Source organism: Brachyistius frenatus, unplaced genomic scaffold (genome assembly GCF_029030835.1).
Source record: "Brachyistius frenatus isolate BFR_SWC_R1_liver_20210118 unplaced genomic scaffold, ASM2903083v1 Contig_7, whole genome shotgun sequence".
Taxonomy (NCBI): Eukaryota; Metazoa; Chordata; class Actinopteri; family Embiotocidae; genus Brachyistius; species Brachyistius frenatus.
This window is the reverse complement of record NW_027210606.1, coordinates 4,916,625-4,938,685: the sequence shown is the minus strand read 5'-3', so window position 1 is coordinate 4,938,685 and position 22,061 is coordinate 4,916,625. Positions and strand designations below refer to the sequence as shown.

Here is a 22,061-nt window from a genome sequence, read left to right as displayed (position 1 = left end):
ATCATAGACATCAATATTGGATCATAACTTTTCTTACACTTGACAGAAATAATAATTTTTTGCACGTATCATACCCTAAAAATCATTACAGTCAAGCCATAAACAGCTCAGGAACTGTTCCTCACACACTTACACGGACCCTACTTAGCACTTAACAGAAGATGTTTGTGTGTTTAACCGCTAATGATTAGAAACTTGTCATTGCCGATGATTGACCATGTGTGTGTGCGTGTGTGTGTGTGTGTGTGTGTGTGTGTGTGTGTGTGTGTGTGTGGGGGGGGACTCTGGTCCACATGAGCATCTGCTGTACTCCACTGCTCACCCACACCGTACACTCCATTATCCCCTAGCAGAGTGTGTGTGTCAGCGCTGCAGGTGCCACATTAAGGTTATGTGTTTAATCATCAATTCAACCAAAGGACTGCCCTCCTCACACTTCCATGTAACACTCTGTCTCAGGCTTTTCAGTAACACAGAGGTCAGCTTGCAGAGGGGACGTTAACTAAAGGCTGGAGTGTGTGTTTGAATGTGTGTGTGTCAGATGGCAAGTGAGCGTTTAAAGGAGACGGGTCTTTATTAGACAGGGTGGTGGTTTACAAGTTTTTGGGGAGTGTAACTTGTTCGTCTTGGTGTTTGTGGTGTTTGCAAAGTAGTGTGCAGTGTCAGATAGAGGGAGCGAGAGTCAGGAGTCTGATGACACTCTTGTTGCACAGGTGTACGGGTAAGATTCAACAGGGGTGTATGTGGCTGCAAGGAAAGGTCCACACAAGAAGCAAACCAGTCTGTATTTGTAGTTGTGTGCATTGCTGTGAGCACCGAGGATGTCTAATTCCACCAGCAACTTCTACGCCCTGTCGCAGTCCTTCAGCATTTCTGACATTATTGTCATAGCGACCTACTTTCTTCTTAACCTCGCCGTTGGCATCTGGGTAAGAGTCACAGGTGCATGTGTGTTAGTGTGTTTCTGTTAATTCAGTTTGTGTGGATGGTTGATGTGTAACAGTTTCCTCTGTCAGTCATCATGCAGGGTGAGCAGAAACACACTGAGTGGATACTTCCTCGCTGGGCGGGACATGGCCTGGTGGCCGGTGAGTGTCTGTGTGGATAAAGCCTGAACTTGGGATTGCAATGTTTTACCAGTGCTCTGAGTGGCTGAGATTTGTCCAATACAGTTTGAACAGGACAATAACTTCAGTTGAGTTTTCACATCTTAGATGGTAAAACTTATATGTAGTTACATACACAAGTTCCTGGTGATTTTTTTTTGTTTTTTTACCATGAATCAGGTACCAATTAAATACATACTGGTTTCTAATTGTACTTAAATGTAGTTACAGTCCCATGTACTTCTGTATATTTCAGAGGGAGGAACAACTGGACTGTGTCGAAGAAAGGAGAAATAAATCATTCTTATTGTTGTATTTTAAATTGTGTGTACAACAGTTAAAAGCACTACTAACAGTTTTACTTCAAGAGTCAGAGACTGAGTATTTTTTATAATTGTTGAAGTGGAACTTTTAGTTAAGTAGAATATCTGAATCCTTCTTCTGTCACTGGTATGCACAGATTGGATCGTCTCTGTTCGCCAGCTCAGAGGGCTCGGGTCTGTTTATTGGTCTGGCTGGCACCGGAGCTGCTGGAGGCATCGCTGTCACCGGTTTTGAATGGAACGTAAGTACACATCCATTCAACAAACCAATTTATCTATTAATAGGAACTAAAATCATCGTACTGTGGAATGTTGCAGAGCCAGCCTGCTAATCCGTCTACAAACCACATTTATTTCGTGGTGTTACTGGACAAAAGAAAAACAACGTTAATTATCGTTAACGCTAATTTCCCATTTCATTCTAAAAAAAAAAATAATTAAAAAAAAGCTTTAGATAGTAATTTCTGCAATACATATTTTCCTTAATTTCCTTTTTGAACATGGCTGTCCATACCTAGAGGGATTAAATTACTTGCAATGTGAGTTTAAGAACAACAGCAGCAGCAGCAAATGTACCAGGCAGTGAGCAGCAGGGGGCAGCAGCACAACTATTTTATATCATGCAGCTGTGTTATAGGAAATCTGCAGGTCAGTCTGCAAAGGGTTAAAGGTTCTTTGGCTGTCTGACCAGTGAGATTTTTCCTCTCGAGTTGACTGTTGTGGAACGGTCTGGTTGAACCTTTTTATTTTTATTCTGTCTCCCTCCCTCCTTTCAGGCCACCTATGTGTTGCTGGCTCTGGCCTGGGTGTTTGTGCCTGTCTACATCTCCTCAGGGGTTAGTTTGCATGCACACACACACACACACAGACACACGCGCGCGCGCACGCGCACGCACACACACGAACAAACATACACTCACATGTCTGCTTGTTAAGGCTGGTTCTGCAGGTACATTTAGGTGCCAGCAGACTTTTCCCCAACAAGGATTCCCCGCCTTATAAATTCCCCAACAGGGTGTTACACTTCACTGCACTCACAACTATCTTCTAATAACAAAGACCATCAATTACTCTATATCTATCTGTCAGTACATGATCATATTAAAAAAAAAAACTGGGACGTGTGAACACAGTAAATGTCTCTACAGTACACATCTGCTAACTGGCAGATCATACTGATTTCCTAAAACTATCCAAAGCATCTAAAGTTCTGCGTCTGTAATCTACCTGTGCTGTATTGAAGATGTTCAAATGTGCGTGTTCAGATTGTGACGATGCCGGAGTACCTGGGACGTCGTTTTGGGGGAGAGAGGATCCGGACCTACCTGGCTGTCCTCTCGCTGATGTTGTCCATCTTCACAAAGATATCAGTACGACAGAGTTGCACACAAACACACATAAAACGTCTTCACAAAACTATCTGCTGTTACTTTAAAATCTTTGCTGGTATTGTTGACAGATGTGTTGTGTTTGTGCCACCAGACTGACCTGTACTCTGGAGCCTTGTTTGTTCAGGTGTGTCTGGGATGGAACCTCTATCTGTCCACTGTCCTCATGCTGGTGGTCACTGCTCTCTACACTATTGCCGGTATCAACAAACAACCACACAAACATAAAATCACATCGGTAATATCTTAATCCATGTGTTCTAGTTACAGAATAATATACAGGACTTTTATGGGCTGATTGTCCTCAAATACTCCTTCATTTATAGCTGAAGAAAAATAAAGTTAATGATAAAATAATCTTTTTGGTTATCAGGTAAGCAGTCATGCCATACATGTACTGGTTAGGTTGCTGCTTAGATGGGAGAAAAATATATTTGCGTTATTGGTTGGGAAAAACACAACAGGCTATTTAAAGAAGTCTTTTTCACTCTTTTCCTACAGTTGTAGACTATAATTATTTGCTTTGTTGACAAAATTAACCAGAAATAATTGATTTAAAAAATGTTTCCATACTCCCTTCCTCTCAGGTGGTCTTGCTGCTGTCATCTATACAGACACGCTGCAGACATTTATCATGATTATTGGTGCAATTATCCTAACAATTACTGGTATGTGCAATTTCCATCATTTGAAAGCAAACACATTTTAAACCATGAGACAGCCGTTGCGTTAACAGTTGTTTGGTTGAAAATGTTCGTCGATAGCTTTCAACAAGATTGGTGGCTACAGCAACCTGGAGCGTGTGTACAGCATAGCGGTGCCCAGTAAGATTATTCCCAACAGCACCTGCCACCTGCCACGGCAGGACGCCATGCACCTGTTCAGAGATGCCGTCACAGGAGACCTGCCCTGGCCCGGCATGACTCTGGGCCTCACCATCCTGGCCACCTGGTACTGGTGCACCGACCAGGTACGTCTAAATAAAGTCAAAAACACAGTGTATGCACATGCAGTCGCTTCAGAAAGCATTCAAACTCCTTCACTTTTTGCACATCTATTGTGTTGTAGATTTAGTTTTGAATAGTTAAAACTTACGTTTTGTCCCTCCTATTTACACAATAACCCATGATGACAAACGGAAACACGTTTTAGAAATTCTCTAAATATTCATTCTACGGCAGAATCTGTCGTTCTCGCTTTAATCCTGACCAGTGCGCCCGTCATGATGCTACTACCACCATGCTTCACTGTAAGGAAGGGATTGACCAAATAAAGAGCAATGCCTGTTGTTTTCCAGACATTGTGCCAAAATAGTGCCTGATAGTCATGTGCCATGAGTTGCTTTTGTCTAGCTGCTCCACCATTAAGGTCTATTTGATGATGAAGTTGGGATCTCTTCAGCAAGTTCTCCCAGCTCTCTGGAGGACTTCTAAGGCCCCGTTGGAGAGACCACTGGGTCCTGGTAGGCCAAGCCTAGGAAGAGTCGTGTAGTTTTAAACTTCTACCATTTCAGTTATTGAGGCCACCGTGGTCCTGGGAACACTTAGCAGTCTACGTAGGAAGGGTTATATACTTTTGGCCTGATCTATGCCTCACAGTTTTATTGTGAAGATCTACAGACAGTTTCTTGAACTTCATGGCTAAACTGTAAATGCAGCATGGCTATGCAGTTAAATTAGGATGTTTCTGATTAATGTTTCCATCACTCTTTGCTTTTAAAAAAAAAAAAAAAAAAAAAAAAGTCTACTTCCAAATAATGATGGTAAACTTAGTTTGGTTTAAATCATATAACATGCACTTATATTCTACAATTATTGTACTGATCTCAGCAAAAGAAAAAAGGTCAGGCTCCACTCTGTTGCCCAGATGATGATTTTTTTTGCCAAACCAAAACTTCAGGCTTCCAAACTTACTTTAGAAACCAAAAAGCTACAATTTCATCTCTCTGCAGTCTGAGGCCAAAGCAGACCTACTTAAAAATACCTCGCTGTGCTCATACATGGTCATTAGACTGAATTACTTCCAGATCAGTTGTTTGGGTTTTCAGATGGTGGTAAACTAGAGTTATGTATTTTCACTTTCAATATGATAAACTTTGTTCTGTATATTTCAGCTGATTAACCGGAACTGGTCGAGGCAGGAACAGAGATAATTCAGCACCAATCTGTCTTTTTATTTACAACATTCAGTTTTGGTCCCATATCAGTGTTTAACATGTTTCTACATCTGCATAGGTGATCAACAAATATTTAAAAGCAATCACCATGGTATCCCCGTTCTCTCACCGTCAGTAATCAATCACAGTGGTATCAACACTCAAGCCTGCTTGAAGCAGCGGGTAGACATCATCTAATCTTACATGTCCCAGACCCCTCATATCTGTGCAAGTTGGACATGGAAAAACATCACAGTACAAAATCTACAAAAGAAAAGCAGTTGAGGTCATTTAGAAATATTTGTTCAAAGGATTGCTTACGAGACTGAAGAGCCTGATTTGGCAGAAAAGAATATCACAACTGCCCAAATATGGTACCGCATCTGTTAGGACTGATTAATTCATGCTATCCTGTTCAAACATTTGTTTTTACACACAAATATCACCTGATATATCAGTATCAGAGTTTATTTCCTCATAGACTCCTCAGTAACTGCTTGTAAAATTAATTATTGGCCAGGCACTTCTCTCCTGAAACCATCTAGCAAATCAAATCGAATCTAAAAATCCCAGTGAAATAGTTCTTGTATGTTGCGCCTCATGCTTTCAAAACAGGAAGGAGACATGAAAGATTCCAAACTGAAGTGTCACCACTTTCTCAAAGAAGTCTGCCAACAAACGTCCTTGTGTACCTGAACAGTTCTACCGAGCAGCCTTATTGTCCTGAGATGCTTTCTTTTGCGGCGCCCCCCCTCGCGCCCTCATTTGTCTGAAATTGCTGAGTTTTGAGAAAGATACTCCAAGTGTTCCTGACTGGTTGCCTGGCGGTTGTGGTGATGTGTGGTCCGTCTTCCTGTAGCCTGGGCTGTGTCGTCGTGGTAACCGCCCGGAGCGGTTCACGACACGCAACTGGGCCGAGTCAGGCTGCAGCAGTTGGCTTTGCCAGTAACGGTGTCCTCCTATCACGGGGCCAGATGCTCGGGCAGGGCGATGAAAGCTTCCTGGTTTAGCGATGACTACTTTGGGTCCTTTCAGTCTCACATCACGACCCGGAGATCTGGAGGTCTGAAACAACTAGACAGAGAGAGGAAACAGGAAGATGAGTAGAACTGAAAGTCCTCTGTTATTGATTTCACACATGGAGTACCTCAGAGATTAATCATTGATCCTTTACTATTCATTACCCACGTGCTCAAACGTTTCAAAAGCATCTTATTTGTTTCTATTTTTATGCTGATGATTTCCACATTTACTTCTCCTTAGATTCAGATGACACTACAGTACAATTTAAAAGTTAGTTATCGCAGAACTTCCCTCAGTTAAACTCTGATGGATCCAGTTTTCACCACAGTATCAGACTCTTCAGTTAATCACATTTCCTCACACTTAGCTTCCCTCTCTTAAAACATTTAGCCTAATTGCACAAATATCAACTAACTGAGTCACATTTGATGGGTCCTCCCAGATATTAAATACTTTAACAAGTGGGACAGCTTAAACTGTCATTGTAAACATGTAAACAAAAGCCTCTGGGCTTCTTAAAAAATGGGGAAAAATCTTGCTGAAGTTGGTAGTACATGAAAGTCTCTGGTAATTTTGGGAAAATGAAAATAAACCCGTCAGAAACCTAAAACCTATAATCTGTTTCCACAAATATGTTTGAAAATGGTTTTATCCTCTGGGAACATTGAAAAATATCACATTAGACAAAAATGACTTTACATTTTTATTGCCAATGAATCCTGTTAACAAAATGGTTTTATCCTCTGGGAACATTGAAAAATATCACAGACAAAAATGACTTTACATTTTTATTGCCAATGAATCCTGTTAACAAAATGTCCAAAATGTATTCTCTTTGTTAAGTAATTGGAAACTGTAATCCATTGTTTGATTACATCCCCATTGAACAACATAAGCTCTATACATTACTGACTGAGTTGATGAAACCCTTCCAGGCCTAAACTAAAGAGCCCATAAGACTATTTACCGGATCCAACAGAAGATTATCTCAAGCTCAAAATCTTCTTATCTTCATTATCTGCTGTGAAAGCAGTAATCTATTAACACATCCAGACCTGGACAATGATGATCGTTCGAACCTGCTAAATCCTCTTCTAGAAACACTTTTTTGGAATTTTATTTTGTAAAAACAAATGCTTTTAAAAATATTTTTTTTTGCAGGAGTTGTTTTTGTCATGTTACATACACTTTAAAAAAAAATCATTATTTAAAACATTATTTTATTCCGTAATAAGTTCTAAATATCATTTGTGTTTCTGTATTTGAAGGTTATTGTGCAACGGTCCCTGTCTGCCAAGAACATGAGTCATGTGAAAGGAGCATCCATCCTGGCAGCCTATCTGAAGATGCTGCCCTTCATCTTCATCATCCTCCCTGGCATGATCAGTCGAGCTCTCTATCCTGGTGCGTGCACACACACACACACACACACACACACACACACACACACACACACACACACACACACACACACACACACACCTTTTAAGAGGAAAACAGTATGACATGTTTACTGTAAGCAGGTCGTGGCTTGCTTTGATGAAACACACCCATTTTGACGTAACAAATGTTTGAGTGTTTTTCTTTCCTGTAAGTCTACAGTGTCACTGAACTGTGCCGCCTACTTATTCATGACAAACATAATGTCTAGGAACCCCTGCACTTGTTTTTGTCAGGGATTATTCACTTAGCATTAAAAAGGTTTTAAAAGATTAAGACAAGCATTGCTCTTACTCAGGATTTCTTTACATTAAGGATTCATGTTTAATATTGTTTTCATCGAATAATAATTTGGCCACAAAATGTGAGAAAAATAAAAATCACAATACCATAAAACTCACAGCAATGTCTTCCTAGTGCTTATTTTGTCCAAACAACAGTCCAAAAACCAAAATATAAGTATATTTACAAATAAAGAAACAGAAAAAAACAGCATGTTCTCATAACTGAGAGGCTGGAACGTCTCATTTTAGCTTGAAGAATTACTTGAACTGTTAACTGACCATTAAGTACCTGATTTGCTGTTCAATTAAACAAACCGTTTAATTGTTTAGTTTTCTGGACCAATCATCAAAAAACGTACAACATAATAAACCAAAAAAGGTAACAAATTCCAGCATTTAAAAAACTTGACAAATGATTTAAAAGATTCATTGTTGACTTATTGTTTCACCACCCGGGGCATAGTAATATTGAAATGATTCTCCTGGCTGCTCACCTGTCCTATGTGCCTGTGTGAGGAGGAGTGTCCCAGTCCGCGCAGCTGCTGTGACTGGCAGATAAGGGCGGCGCTGTCCTGTGACTGGCTGGGCTCCCGCAGGTCCACCATGCTCTGAGAGAGGCGGGCCATCATGTTGACCCCGTCTACTTGACGAATCCCTCGGCCCGACCCAGTGGTCACTCCATTGGACAACGGGTCACTTGAGTCAGCCTGGGAACAATCATAAAACTCCTCCTCTGACGCTGTGGAAGCACTCGAAGGATCATCAGTGGCTGCTCGGTCACAGATGACCTTGGTGCTGTCTTGGCTGTCGTCATCGTTGCTGCCAGAGTCCCCGTGGTCATCTTTTGATGATGTTATGCGGCCACGGCTTGGCGTCAGCTCTTTCGGAGTTCTATTTTGCTTAAATGAGCCATCCAGACTTTCCAGTTGGTCCATTTTTATCAAAGTTACCTGTGCTTCGCCTGGCTGTAGAGAGGGGGAGGGGTCTATGACTAACTGCAGCGTGCGGCGTTTAGGAACAGGAGGAGCTGCAGTTTGTGTCTCTGGAGTTTCTTTCACATTGTCTGTTGCCTCTGAATGAGCAGTAACTTTGGATGGGATTACAGAAGTGTGTGCATTCGGTTTGTTTGTGTCCTGTGTTGCCGGTGTGTTGGGCTGTTGAGCGGAATCTGTTGTATCAGCTTGGTCTTTATTTGGTTTGTGGGTTGGACTCACAGGAGTAGAGGCTTCAGAGCTTTTATTCCCAGAGGGATTTTTGTCCTGACCTGAAGCAGGTTCCTCAGTCTGGGCTGCTTGTAACAGTGGTGAGCTGAAGCGTATAGCCTGACTAACCTCAAATCTCTCCGACCTCTGTAAGTGAACCTGATTGGCTCTCTTTTCATCCCTGATGTTGATGAAGCCAATCACATCACTCGAAGGGTCTGGCTCTGGCCAGGTGGGCAGGTATGGGATCAGGTACACTTTCTCCAGGTTGGCTAATCCCGGATGTAACGGTGGCTGTTCAAACCTCTCCTTAACGCGCACTTTCAATATTTTGAGCCCAGTGGGATTCTTCTTGTTTGAGTTTTGGTCCGAGGAGGTGGGACTTGTGTGGGTTCCCGTGGCAACAAGAGCATATTTGGGATTGATGAGCTTCCTTGCAACAGCAGCTGACACGGGAGCAGGAGCCACCTGAGGCACCGGTTCACGGATCGGTTCGTCCACCATGGCAACTTTGCTGAGAGACACACCTCTGGACATGAGATAAAGCTCACGAAACTGCAGGTCAAAGGTCTCCACTGTCTGTCCTGTGATCACGGTGATGAGGTTACGGTCCAAACGAGATGAGGACCAAGTGAAACTAGAATAACACAGAAATGGAAGCATACATTTAAAGCAGTGACTCCCGTTAATGTGCTTGTTTTTTTTTTCTACTAAATTAATCCTATTTTCTGTTTGTCGCCTCTAAACCTATTATTCTAAGTCACAACTCCGACTGAGAATTTTTTTTTTCTGAATGAATTATATTATATCATTATTATTATTATATTATATATTCTTTACACCAGACCTTTGAGCCCTGAAGTCACGCATCACATTATGTTATTTGATCACACTGCATAATTGTTCCTCCTCAACTTCTTGGCTGATCAAAGCTACAGTCTTTGAGCATATGCAGAAATATTAGCAAAAAGGAAATTATAGACGACAGTTGTGTGCATGATTGGAAAATCTTTCTAATTTTGACAAATCAGCAGTGGTTGATAAGAGTTAAGCATGAGGAAAATGTTTGGCTCTGAATTTGCTAAATTCTCCTCTTTGATCACCAGCTAGTCGCTAACTAATTCTGTCTGCTGGACAGGATGTGCGCAGTTGATTAATAGGAGATCTCTGCTAATTGGCAAACAGCTGCCACACTGGGAGAGACTAGATGAGCGTGATTAAGACTAACCCAAACCAGTAAAGTCACAGACCTGAAAACCCAAAACAGAGAGCTGAAAGACAACAAAATGCATCATAGAGTTGAAGGAAACTGTAGAGTTGGGTGATAATTTTCTGGGCGCGGAGGGTGATCGCGTCCTCGTAAAAATTGTGATTAGTGCAGCTTTGAATACACAAATAAATGTTAAACTGTGTACGTGCACACTCACAAGACATTGACTTGTAACTGCTCACCTGTATGAACCGGAGATGGCTCTGTCTCCATCTACCAGGAGAAACTTCTGGCTCAGAGATCCACGCACCTTCTGTGCAGACCGCGTGAAGAACTCCACACCTCCACAGCAGCGCACCCGCAGATTCTACACACAGAAACACACATGCGGGGTTAATGCCACGTAAAGTACGGCTCTAGGGGATTTAGTATTCATGTTCGGAAGGATTTGAGCAAACAAAAGGGAAACAAAGGTGACAAGAGAATGGGGAGACGTAAAAGAACGAGTTTCTTTGTTGCTCAAGAGTTGACGTTCAGCTTTAATACGACCATAACCCCCATGCTTGGTGACTCTGCATGTTCCAGCATGGATGGTATCTATGTAAGTGCATGCTTGTATGACACGCCCTGCGTTGTTTGTCTGCCTTGTGATAAGGGTGTGGTTCCAGGCTGAGCGTTACCTCGCCAGTAAACGTTCTGTGCAAAAATCTCACAGGAGATGCTAAACATAAGAGTCGTAAATGCTCACAATAACAGCGCTGATGTCAGATAAGAAAGAAGTAGAAACGGAGAGGAGGTCTGGTGGTGAATGCTGTGAGGAAGGAAGAAGGAGAAATGAAAGAGAAAATTGTGGTTTATTTAATTGCCTGCAGCACAGACAGGAATGTGCTTTGTGTCTTTCTGGCCTCTGGTTAAAAATATTTAGAAAATTGCCCATGAAGCACTTAGTATACTCTTGTCAGTGCTTCAACCAGTTTAACTCAGAGAGACAGGATATAACTAAGAAATTCAGCCCACGGCGAACAACTAGCTGGTGCATGCACCTTGCAAAGGCCTGCAGGCAAAAACCTGTCGACCTACATGATGTGCTTTCCTTTCAAATCTTTCCCATTTATAGTAATATTATTATCAAAAAATGAGTCTTTAATAAAAAAAAAAGATCTTATTTTAAATATTTAAACTGGAGCTTTTCAAAACAACAATTTTCCATTATTGTATCCTATCGAGAGAAACCATCTATCCAACTGGCTCATCTCCCAGCTTATCAAAACATCAGCTGTGTGTGTGTGTGTGTGTGTGTGTGTGTGTGTGTGTGTGTGTGTGTGTGTGTGTGTGTGTGTGTGTGCGTGCGCGCACACAAACCTTTAGGTGTCCACGATGCATATCAGCTCGGCCACACATGGAAAGAAAGCAGGGGACTGCTGCCATGTCGAGGATTATGTACACAGGAATTTTGCGTTTATAGGCTGCATCCAGGAGGTCTCGAAAGATATCCACATCTGTAAACACATCCATCACCACGGCAATCACCTACACACATGCGCACACACACACACACAGGAAACCACACAGTGTTAGTGTTTCCTGTTCTCTGAGGGTGGGTTCGATTTAAGCTGTTCTTATCAACTACATTAAATCCATTTAATCCCCAAAGGAAGTTGAGCATTCATGAGAACTAAACTCAAACAATAAATTAAAACAGAATATTCTTGCTGCCCTGAAACTACATGTTCATTCAAGAGTCTGCTAGAAACAAAGAGCGCTTTGCAAGGTGGTGATAAAATGTGAAGGGACTGGACAGTATGTGTTGAACAGCACAGCAGCACAAGGACAGGATTGTACTCGTTACTTGACCCAGTTTCAGGTTTTAAACTTGGTACAGTTCAGACACCAACAACTGTTAAATAGTGAAGAAGCTGAACAAAGAAATAGTTCTGGAGAAAGATTATCAGTAAATCTTGAGATTTGAATATTGTACTGCAGATTTCAAAAGAATTTGACTGTCAAATACTTGTGTATAATTAAACACTGTCTTGGATCAGGTTATAAAAACAAGAAGAGCGCCATGCTTTTGTTGCTCTTGTGCGAAGCGAGACAACTTTATGGGCACGTGTCCACATTTATGTATGCGAGAAGTAAAAGTGATGTAAGTGGTGATGGCATGTAAAATGTTCAGTGACGGCAGACTTTTTTTTTTCCACTCGCGTGTGAAGCTCAGACTTATTAAAACGTTGTTGTGTGCGTGTGTGAGAATGGCACAGGGAGGAAAGGGAAGTAGGTTTGTGAGACAAGTCTGAGGCAAATAATGACATTTAACAGGACCATTGAGAGACACCGGCTTAATTTCAGTCCAAAGAAGCTCATGTCAAAGTACTTTGGTAGACAAAACAAATTAACAACTGCATAGCCGTCAGTATCAAAAAAAAAAATTAAAAAAGGAAGTTGAACATCCTTAATCTGTCAGTGAAACAAGAACATAACATAAAACAATGATACTGAGCCACACCTAAGAACTTAACACAATTATGTCTGCAACAACTGTTTAACTTTTAATCCGCTGATTGTCTTTTTGTGATTTGTTCTGTACACTCTCAAAGAAAAGTAAAATTTGCCCTTTGTAACTTCTCAGACCCCAAAATGACATCTTTTGATGCCTTGTTTCATCCTAAAACATTCCCAGACATAGACACACCGTCATCTTGAAAACCTGAATAACATGAAGCTGGTACCAGGAAATGTTTGGTGTTTTTTTTAATTAAAAATGATCACATATGAACTTCTTGTCAATCTGATTGGGAGTTGCTGTGTGAGACAAACTCTGCTTTCAAGGTTGTTGTAGTGAACTGTATTAAACATGGAGCAACCAGAGAAGTAGACTCACTGTGGTTGTTAGTGTCTACACAGCGCTGCGGTGCATTTCAAGCCTTTTTATTTTGATGTCGCAGCCTACTTTAACACAATAATATTATTTTTTGAATGAATGAATGAATGAGGGAGCTAAATATAGACACCAGACATCATAATCCCGACATCAACAAAGTATTAATCAGTACTTGCAATTCAAAATTTAAAAAAAAAACACACACACAAAAATAACAAGCTATTTTACTATGTTTTAATTGTGCTGTTTCTAATATGGTGTGAGTTTTGGTAGTTTATTAATCATTACAGTGTAACACCACCATCATCTTCCTCGATGCCTACCTTCTGGGCTGATGCAATGCTCTTGCGCACCACCTCCTTGATGTGCGTGTGCGTCTCGGTTGGAGGTTGCGTGTACACGGTCACGCGCGTGACCCCTCGGTAGGAGCTCGCCTCCGGCCAGCCCAGGTCCAGCTCCGCCACCGAGGCCTCGGACCGGTCCGGCCAATACTCGAGTGACACCTCGCCGTCTTCGGCTTCCTCCGCGGGCCCCGGAGTGACGTTCCCCTGGCCTGGCGTCTCTGGCCTCTGGTGATGCTCGTGCCCCGGCCGGTAGGCCTCCGCCGTGTCTGCGATCCACTCCAGCTCCGGTTCCGAGAGGAACTCGCGGACGCCGTTCTGGCTGATGAAGTCCGTGAACCCGTCTCGGCCCTTGGTGATGAAAGCCTCGAGCGCGAGTCTTTGATCCTCACTGTAGAAAAACTCGGGTTTGCTCTCGCTCACGCGCCAGTTGACGTGGTGGTCGTCCAGACACTGGATCTGGGACAACGCCATGACCCCGATACACCCGCCCCCCACCCCCTCCCGGTCAGTAAAGAGTTAAGCTCCGGAACCACTCTGACCCAGTTTCCACTCGTCGGTCAAAGTTTGAAGAAGAGCGAATTGTCATTACGGTCGACAGCGTGTCCGCATGACTCGGGGCGCGTGAGCTGGTAAACGGATTATCATCAAGGGGAAATAAACCGTTATCAGTTCCTCCACAGAGGCTGCGGGTCAGCCCGGCTCTCGGGTTACTCACTCTCACTCAGGTGTTGTCGGAACAAAGCTCCCCCGCCCAGCGACACGCCTTTCACCTGACGGGGGCCGATGGCTGCGGCCGCGGCCCGGGCTCCAGCTGCTTGCAGCTGCGCGGCCCGACAGACGCGCAGACCGGCAGCTGTCTGGGTTGATGAGTGTATCTGCCAGTGAGTCAGCCCAAAGCGGAACACGCAGTCGACTTAGAGAAACGAGTCATAAATCCTCCATTTAAAATGTGTTGCAACTACGTGTGACTCAGGTCCAGTGTTGCGCTGACTAGTCGCCTTTCCTCTGAATGAGTCTGACGGCAGCAGATGTTCAAAAAAGCGACAACTGTTGATTCCCCGAAACACAAAAACAAGTCGTGCGAGTTCCAACTCTTGAGTCCGCGGCGCTTTTATCTGCTCGTCTTTCCTCAAAAGCGTCCGGCACCGACACAAAGTCCACAAAGAGGTCCGGCAGACTGGGTGGAGGAGCTGCCGGTGGGCGTCTGACCCTGGAATCCGGCAACGGAAGCTCGGTTACCGGAGACGCAGAGGCGGAGTGTCCGGTTATGGGTTAGAAAAGAGAAGCTCTTAAACTCCACCCCCCCCCCGTCTAGACGGGAGGAGGAAGACAAATCTGCTTTTTCACCCCAAATCTGAACCATTACCAAACTAATCCAGTATAATATCACTCACAAACAGTAACTTCATTTTAATCTGATGTGATAAAGACTACTGTCTTGTGTTCTGTCAAAAATGTTCATGTAAAATACATTTTTAAGGAGAAATATTACATGCAGTGCAACTTTTTGCGCTTTGCTGTGGGGTAATGACTGGTTAATGATATATCACTGCAGGTCTTCTGGATTTTCCACTGATAAAACATTATGAGAAATAACTGATGAATCACTGGATGTAAGACGAGTGTTTAACAGGAGGAAAGTTGAAACGAGCATTAACCTCCCCTTCATTTCCTCACCCAGTGTTTCCTTGTTGAGCTGCGGTGAAGGGATAGTAACACAAAGAGGACATGTTGTACTACTAAGGTTACGCATTTAGAAAATCCCCACTTAAAGCATAATTTCAGGTTAGGCTGAATGTCAGAACGATCTTTGCGCAGATTTGATCCTCGTGAAATTTCTTTGAGGAGCAGCCAGTACGGGCAGAAGGAGCGATTTTGCAACCTGCACTGCTTTCAGTGCGAACACGAGCATGTGAGTGTTGTTTTAGGACAGACTTGGAAAACAAGTGATGTTTCACCGTGTCTTCATGTTTCAGACTCTGTCGGATGTGTGGATCCAGAAGAGTGTGTGCGTGTGTGTGGAGCTGAGGTGGGATGCTCCAACATCGCCTTTCCCAAACTGGTCATTGAACTCATGCCAAGTGGTGAGAACATGGCTCCTATTCCTAACAACTGAAAGCGTTCGTCAAATGCTTTCATCAGTTTTAGCAGCACACATCTGTGCGTCTGTGTGTTTGTGTGTGTGTGTGTGTGTGTGTGTGTGTGTGTGTGTGTGTGTGTGTGTGTGTGTGTGTGTGTGTGTGTGTGTGTGTGTGTGTGTGTGTGTGTGTGTGTGTGTTGCAGGCTTGCGAGGACTTATGATAGCCGTGATGATGGCCGCCCTGATGTCTTCGCTGACCTCCATCTTCAACAGCAGCTCCACACTCTTCACCATGGACATCTGGAAGAAGCACCGCCCACGGGCCCCCGAGAAGGAGCTGCTGCTGGTCGGCAGGTGTGACACTCGTGCGTGGAGGGACGGTGGTCGGAGAACATCTGTCCTGCCGGAGTCCTTATTATCAGATTTCATGAAGAAAAGAGGCGCTGGAGTGAAAGAGATACTTGTGTTTGTCCCAGGATTGTGACTGTGATCCTGGTGGTGGTGAGCGTGGTGTGGATCCCCATCCTTCAGTCGGCCAACAGCGGGCAGCTGTATGTTTACATCCAGTCGGTGACCAGCTACCTCGCTCCACCCGTCACTGCTGTCTTCACTCTGGCCATCTTCTGGAAAAGGACCAACGAGCAGGTAGACAACGGAGCAAACGCAAACATAGAGACAACAAACGTCTTCCAGGAGTCCTGATGATATGATGGAAACTGCAGCCAGCATTTTAAATTTGTTTTATGAAATATCAGAAAATAGTTCCCAGTTGTCCTAAAGTTCAATGGTATGTCCTCAAATTGGTGAACTTGGCTGATCAGCCGTCCACAAACTAAATGTATTGAAGATACAATGATAGAAAAGCAACGCACATCTGGGAAGTTGGAACCAGATGTGTTTTACTTGATCAATGACGTAAACAACATCAGCAGAAGTTGACTGTCAATTATTGAATGCGATCAGTTGACAGCTCCATTAATCTATTAATAATTTAAGGGTTGCCTTAATAAGAAAAGTTTCATCTTATTCTAAGAATACACTCTTGAGAGAGACCAAAAAACATTTCCTCTCAGTACACACATAACACATTCATTAGATAACCAAAGTTAACTCCATTCTGGACACCAGACTGCAGAACTTTCGAGAGCTTTGTGTTTTTCCTCTGAATTGTTTTTCCTTCCCCCAACACTGTACTGCTGTACAGTTTTATTAGTCTCACATGGGATCCAGTTTAGTGCAGCAGTCTCTCTCTCGCACTGCTTTGACGTGGAGTCCCTTGTGTGTGTGAAAGTGTGAGCACACTTAAAAGTTTGTGTTATTCAATCGTTTTATGAAGTGCATTGTTTTCTATTTCCTATGTACGAGCCAGCATTAACAAACTGCAGTCTTTGTTTCTGTCTGATGGGGATGAGAGAAAGTGTGATGATTATAAGATAAAGACTACAGAGGGGAGATAAAGGAGAGATAAAAATTATGTAGTGAAAGTGTGTGTCAGCCTGCAGCTAATAGCATGTGTTGAACCTTTGTTTGACTGCAAGTAAAGACCAGTCTGCTGGATAGTCAAGATCTAATCCCTGTTTTAATAGAGCGAGTCCTGGGTGTGTCTGTTGGCACGCAGTTCAACAACTGAAATACATGTTTTTCACAATGATCAGGATATTCCCCTTTACTGTAAAGTAAATATTCCCCTTTTACCATTTTAGATAACCTACAAAGAGTCTCTTTTAGTTGACTTTTATGACTTTATATTTACAATTTGCCTGAGGTAACAACATGAGTTTACAATAGCCATGCAAACACTGATTCAATGATTTACAAGTCAGAAGCCATCTCTGTTACGTAAAGTTATTTTTAGACACGCCAGCATTGTAAATCAAAAATATTGCTCTGATAGTCGGATCGGTCTACTACTTCAGCCAAGACTCAAATCTCTCAACAACTGCTAAATGGGTTGCCGTGAATACTTGTACAAGTAAATACACTCAGGGTCCCCAGAGGATGTACCCCGCTGACTCTGGTGATCCTGTTGCACAAGCAGCAGGCTGACACTTTAGGTTTTTGAAGAAATGTCTGAACAACAACAGCACCAGATGGATTACTATCAAATTCTCACGCCATAATCTGGCCAATCGTAATTTATTCTGCATTTTTAGTTTGTGGCAAAAAAATAAAACTAAACCAACAAGATTCCCATTAGCCTCAACGTAGCTCTCTTTTTTGGATCAATTAGCAAATAACTGTGACACAAAAGGTGTGAGCTTTTCATGTGTTCAGATAAACACGCCGAGCATATCGCTGGAAAAATCTTAATGGTGTTGACTCGGGGTCAAAAGACAAACGTTACCGCACAGGATGTGTCACACCTGAATAGTTTGACACTGGAGGCTGCTAACAATACAAATGTGTTCACATGGGAACGTGACATGTGCACTCTTTGAACCTGATTAGCAAATACAACCCAATAAAATGATGATTAGTCACTACTGTAATAAGTGTCATTACATCTATTTTCTCTTTACGTCCTTTTGTGTTAATCCTTACAATTTACAGTGAACATAGGATTTAATTTACATCTGTCTGTCTATCTGTCTATCTGTCTGTCTATCTAGGTATCTATCTATCTGAAGTAGGTCCATAAACACATCGTTTAAAGAAAAGACAGAAAATATGAGAAACAAATGTTTTCTTTGTGGGTTGTGACGTGACGATTTTTCACCCGTTAAGTCCAACCGCACCGATCACATTCTTGAGTGAAGGTTTAACAGAAAAAGAAGGACACAGAGTGATTTACATCGCTGCTCGTGTGATTACTTGCAGAAAGTGATATGTGACATGATGGTGACAGATGATCATGATGGGAAATTGAGAGCGTCTCAAGCTGAACACACCCGAGGGTGACCCAGAGGTGCTTCAGGAATCGCCTGACACTTCCAGCAGCAGGAAGTATGTGAATATGTGTTTGTTTGTGTGTTTTCAGGGCGCGTTCTGGGGCCTTATGGTGGGTTTGGTGGTGGGCGTGTGTCGGATGGTGTTGGAGTTTGCCTTCCCTCCTCCCAGATGTGGCGTGGTGGACTCGGCACCGATGGTGCTACGTGGTGTCCACTACCTCCACTTCGCCATTCTGCTGTGTGGGCTCACTGCTATCGTGGTTGCCGTGGTATCCCTGCTCACTCCGCCGCCCAGCCATGAACAGGTGTGTACACAGGGATACAGTAAATAACATACAATAGAAATATCTGTCATGTTATCTTCTACAAATGAAAGAGATGACTCTGAGGTAGTAGAACAGGTAGCTGTACATTTGAGGGTGGATTATCTGAAGGTCAGCCTCCATGTTGGAAGACTGAGGTCATGCCTGTCTAAATCCAAAAGATCAACAATAAACTGTGGAGAATAATCCTACTGTGCAGCTGAGCTGTTGTTGCACTTAAAAGAATGACACACTAAATGCTTCATATCTGAACATTCACATTTGTCACATCTCATGTTACTTTAGCCTGTGAGTGAACTCCAACTGCAAACATGAGCCTTTCTGATGGAAAAAAAAAAAAAAATCATGAGACATTTCAAGAGAATTAACCAGTTCATAAATTCACCACTTTCATCTGTAACCTCTGACTAACAAACCACACTGTTACAGTCAACACACTTATCTGGGGCCTCCCTTTTACACACAGACAACCAATCACAATATACTTTATATCTATTTAAATTGAATACCTACACTGGTATAAATAAAGAATTATTGCCCAAAATGAAAAAAAAAAATTAAGAATGAGATGGAATCCTACATGACAATACCGCTCAACACCTTGTTTACCTTCTGTACACAAAATTGCACAAATGCTTAAATAATGTGACAGCTATTAAGTTTACACCAAAATGAACCGGAACTAATAAAACCACCATCCTCCACCCCACAAATGAACTAAATGAAAATATTATTAATGGAATAGTTAAATGTCTTTCTGTTAATATGAAGCTACATCCAGCAGCCTGTTAGCTTAGCTGAGCATGAAGACAGAAAACAGGTAGAAACAGCTAACTTCCAAATGTAAAAACATGTCTCCCCTGACCTCTAAAGCTTATTGATGAACACTTTGTTTCTAGTTGATTTATACTCGTATCGAGCTTTAGAAGTGCTAGTTATTGGGTTTGACAAGGGCCACACTACCTTCATATGTACTACAGTATACATAAGAGGTTCTATTGATCTTCTTATCAAACTATCTGTAAATAAGCAACGTGTATTGTTCAAAAGGTCAATCTCTTCCTCTAAGTCAGCATATTGTCAATAATGACACACATTCACACACACGTGTTATAGATTGTATTTATGACCAAATCTAATCAGTGAATAAAGTACATTTTGTTGCATTTGCATTTTTTTTTTCCTCCCAGATATGTAACCTGACCTGGTGGACAATAACTGAAGAGCCACAAAGAGAAATTCCTCTACAGAAAGTGTCCTCTGTCAGCCACCGTATCTCGCAGGGTGAGAGTCTGAACATTCACATTCAATCAAACCAGCCATCATGTGATAAACAGTCATCGACACACACACACACATGCTGCCGGAGTTATAGTTTGACTAACTTCCTCTGTGTGTGTGTGTGTGTGTGTGGGGGGGTGGTGTCTGTCTGTGTGCGTGCGTGCATGTGTGTGTGTGTGTGTGTGTGTGCGTGTGTGTGTGTGTGTGTGTGTGTGTGTGTGTGTGTGGTGGGTTGCAGGCTCTCAGCCAACACGGCGGGTGACATGTGGTCAGAGTGCAGGATTGTGTATCTCAGCACTACGGCGATCAGAGGAGACTCCAACTCCCAGAGTTCCTACCATTCGAGAGAGTGTGTTTTGGTCCAGGTTCTGCTGTATCAATGCGCTCCTGCTGGTCAGCATTAACATTTTCCTGTATGCATACTTCGCCTGAGTGGAGGAGCAGATGTAGCATCCTGCCTCACCCTCCTGCTGAACTCTACTCTCTCTGACATGAACTGATTTCTCAAGAATCCTTAAGACAACATGCATTTCATCATGTAAAGCCTGTAGATATCTGGTGCTATCAAACATTAACATGTAGAACTAGAAAATGCCCACAGAGCACAAACCCAGAGATTTATTACTGTGTTTTTATCAGGAAAAATATCGATCTTCTCTTCATCTGGATCCACATCCACATCTGTATCACATTAGTACACAGGGAGAGACAACAATGGGATGCACATGCCAGACATTAGTTAAAATCATAAGCATAATAATAACTTTTATTTGTATAGCACATCTGATGCAAAGATACAAAGAACTCAAACATCTTCACAGAGAAGATAAAAAAAAGCAAAGGTCAGAGAAAAACTACTGTTAAGATGATCATAAATATGATTAAAAAAAAAAGTTAATTTGATTACCAATAAAATCCATAAAACTGACCCAAATTAAAACCCAAATTAAAAAGATAGTTGTATAATTTATTTTTAATAATGCTATTCTCAGGGAAAGGCGTTCGACGGTTTAGTGCCATAAAAAGAGATCAGCCTCACCAGCTGGAACATCTAAGAAGAAGGCAGGGAGAGATGGGAAAGCTCCTGTTGGAAGAAAAAAATGAAAGGCAGTCATTGGAAAGGAAAGGTGCAGGGTTATGTAACGCTCTATAGACAGGTAAATGGATTTTAACATCAATAGTGAATGATCCAGGTACCCAGTGCAGTGACATAAGTGGTGGGTTGATGTGATTTTTTTTTTCTTTATTAATGAAAATCCCGTCTGCAGCAATCTGATCTTTCTGAAAAATGTTTAGGAAGCCCAGTCAAAAGAGAGTTACAGAAAACTCAGTGGCTAAATTGCCTAATCACAGTATGTGTCTGCATTTCAGCATCACAGGAAAACTGTACAAATGTTCAAAAATGTACCCTCTCATAACGTTTTGAAGTCCTGAACTGCACAGGCGGGCACACTCAGTGAAGTCATTACCATAACAGACATATATATATATATATTTTTTAATCTACCATACCGCTACAGGTTTTTGACTTTTGCATGAAAACTTTTGTCCTCTGGTCATTACTTTAATTTTATTTTTATTTTAGAAGGGTAGTATATAAATAATTATGAAGCTCATGAATTGTAACATGCTGACATGACTGCAGTTTCAGCTTGATGAAAAAAAAAGGCATCAAACGGTATCTTACATTTAAAGTTTAACATATATACACGTATACATGCGTGTATATATATACACATATATATACATGTATATATATTATATGATAATAATATGGTTTAGGTCATACTGTATGCTACTTTTTTTGGGGGGGATTATATGCTTAATGTTCATCACATAGTTGTGTTTAAGGCCTTATGTGTCTGCCAACAATGATATTGTGTCTCTTTGTGCTGTTTAACTTGTTTAAAACATAAACTTTCCTGGACCACAGCCCTTTTACAGTTAATTTATCATTTCTAAAAATAACCTTTGACTCCTTTCTGCTTTCTGAAATTCAGATTGTTGGATGTGAAGAATTGCATGTCAGCCAAAAGCCAAAATATCTTCATAACTTATCCATCAAGTGTGTTTTTTTTTTCTTGTGATATCTTTTAATAATGTGAATAAAAATGTGATGAATCAAGGTTACAG

At 42.0% G+C, this 22,061-nt stretch overlaps 2 protein-coding genes across 3 annotated transcripts; one reads left to right on the top strand and one right to left on the bottom strand.

The window, feature by feature from the left end:
- Positions 1 to 1,058: 1,058 nt before the first annotated feature.
- Positions 1,059 to 22,006, top strand: slc5a10 (solute carrier family 5 member 10). Of its 2 annotated transcripts, none has more exons than XM_069689720.1 (14): positions 1,059 to 1,088; positions 1,567 to 1,671; positions 2,206 to 2,265; positions 2,695 to 2,799; positions 2,912 to 3,017; positions 3,405 to 3,485; positions 3,582 to 3,787; positions 7,264 to 7,399; positions 15,333 to 15,440; positions 15,640 to 15,790; positions 15,913 to 16,081; positions 18,414 to 18,629; positions 19,838 to 19,931; positions 20,167 to 22,006. In XM_069689720.1, exons 1-14 carry the CDS (start codon positions 1,074 to 1,076, stop codon positions 20,358 to 20,360), a joined length of 1,746 nt encoding a protein of 581 aa, XP_069545821.1. In that variant the 5' UTR covers positions 1,059 to 1,073; the 3' UTR covers positions 20,361 to 22,006. The 2 variants fall into 2 exon arrangements, with proteins under 2 accessions (XP_069545821.1, XP_069545822.1); XM_069689721.1 differs by having other exon boundaries at positions 19,838 to 19,937.
- On the bottom strand, positions 4,970 to 14,570 carry fam83gb (family with sequence similarity 83 member Gb). Its single transcript, XM_069689718.1, has 5 exons — positions 13,336 to 14,570; positions 11,494 to 11,661; positions 10,374 to 10,498; positions 8,214 to 9,558; positions 4,970 to 6,046 (listed from the first exon to the last, which is right to left on the bottom strand). The coding sequence occupies exons 1-5, from the start codon at positions 13,825 to 13,827 to the stop codon at positions 5,675 to 5,677; spliced, it is 2,502 nt and encodes an 833-aa protein (XP_069545819.1). The 5' UTR covers positions 13,828 to 14,570; the 3' UTR covers positions 4,970 to 5,674.
- Positions 22,007 to 22,061: the final 55 nt, after the last annotated feature.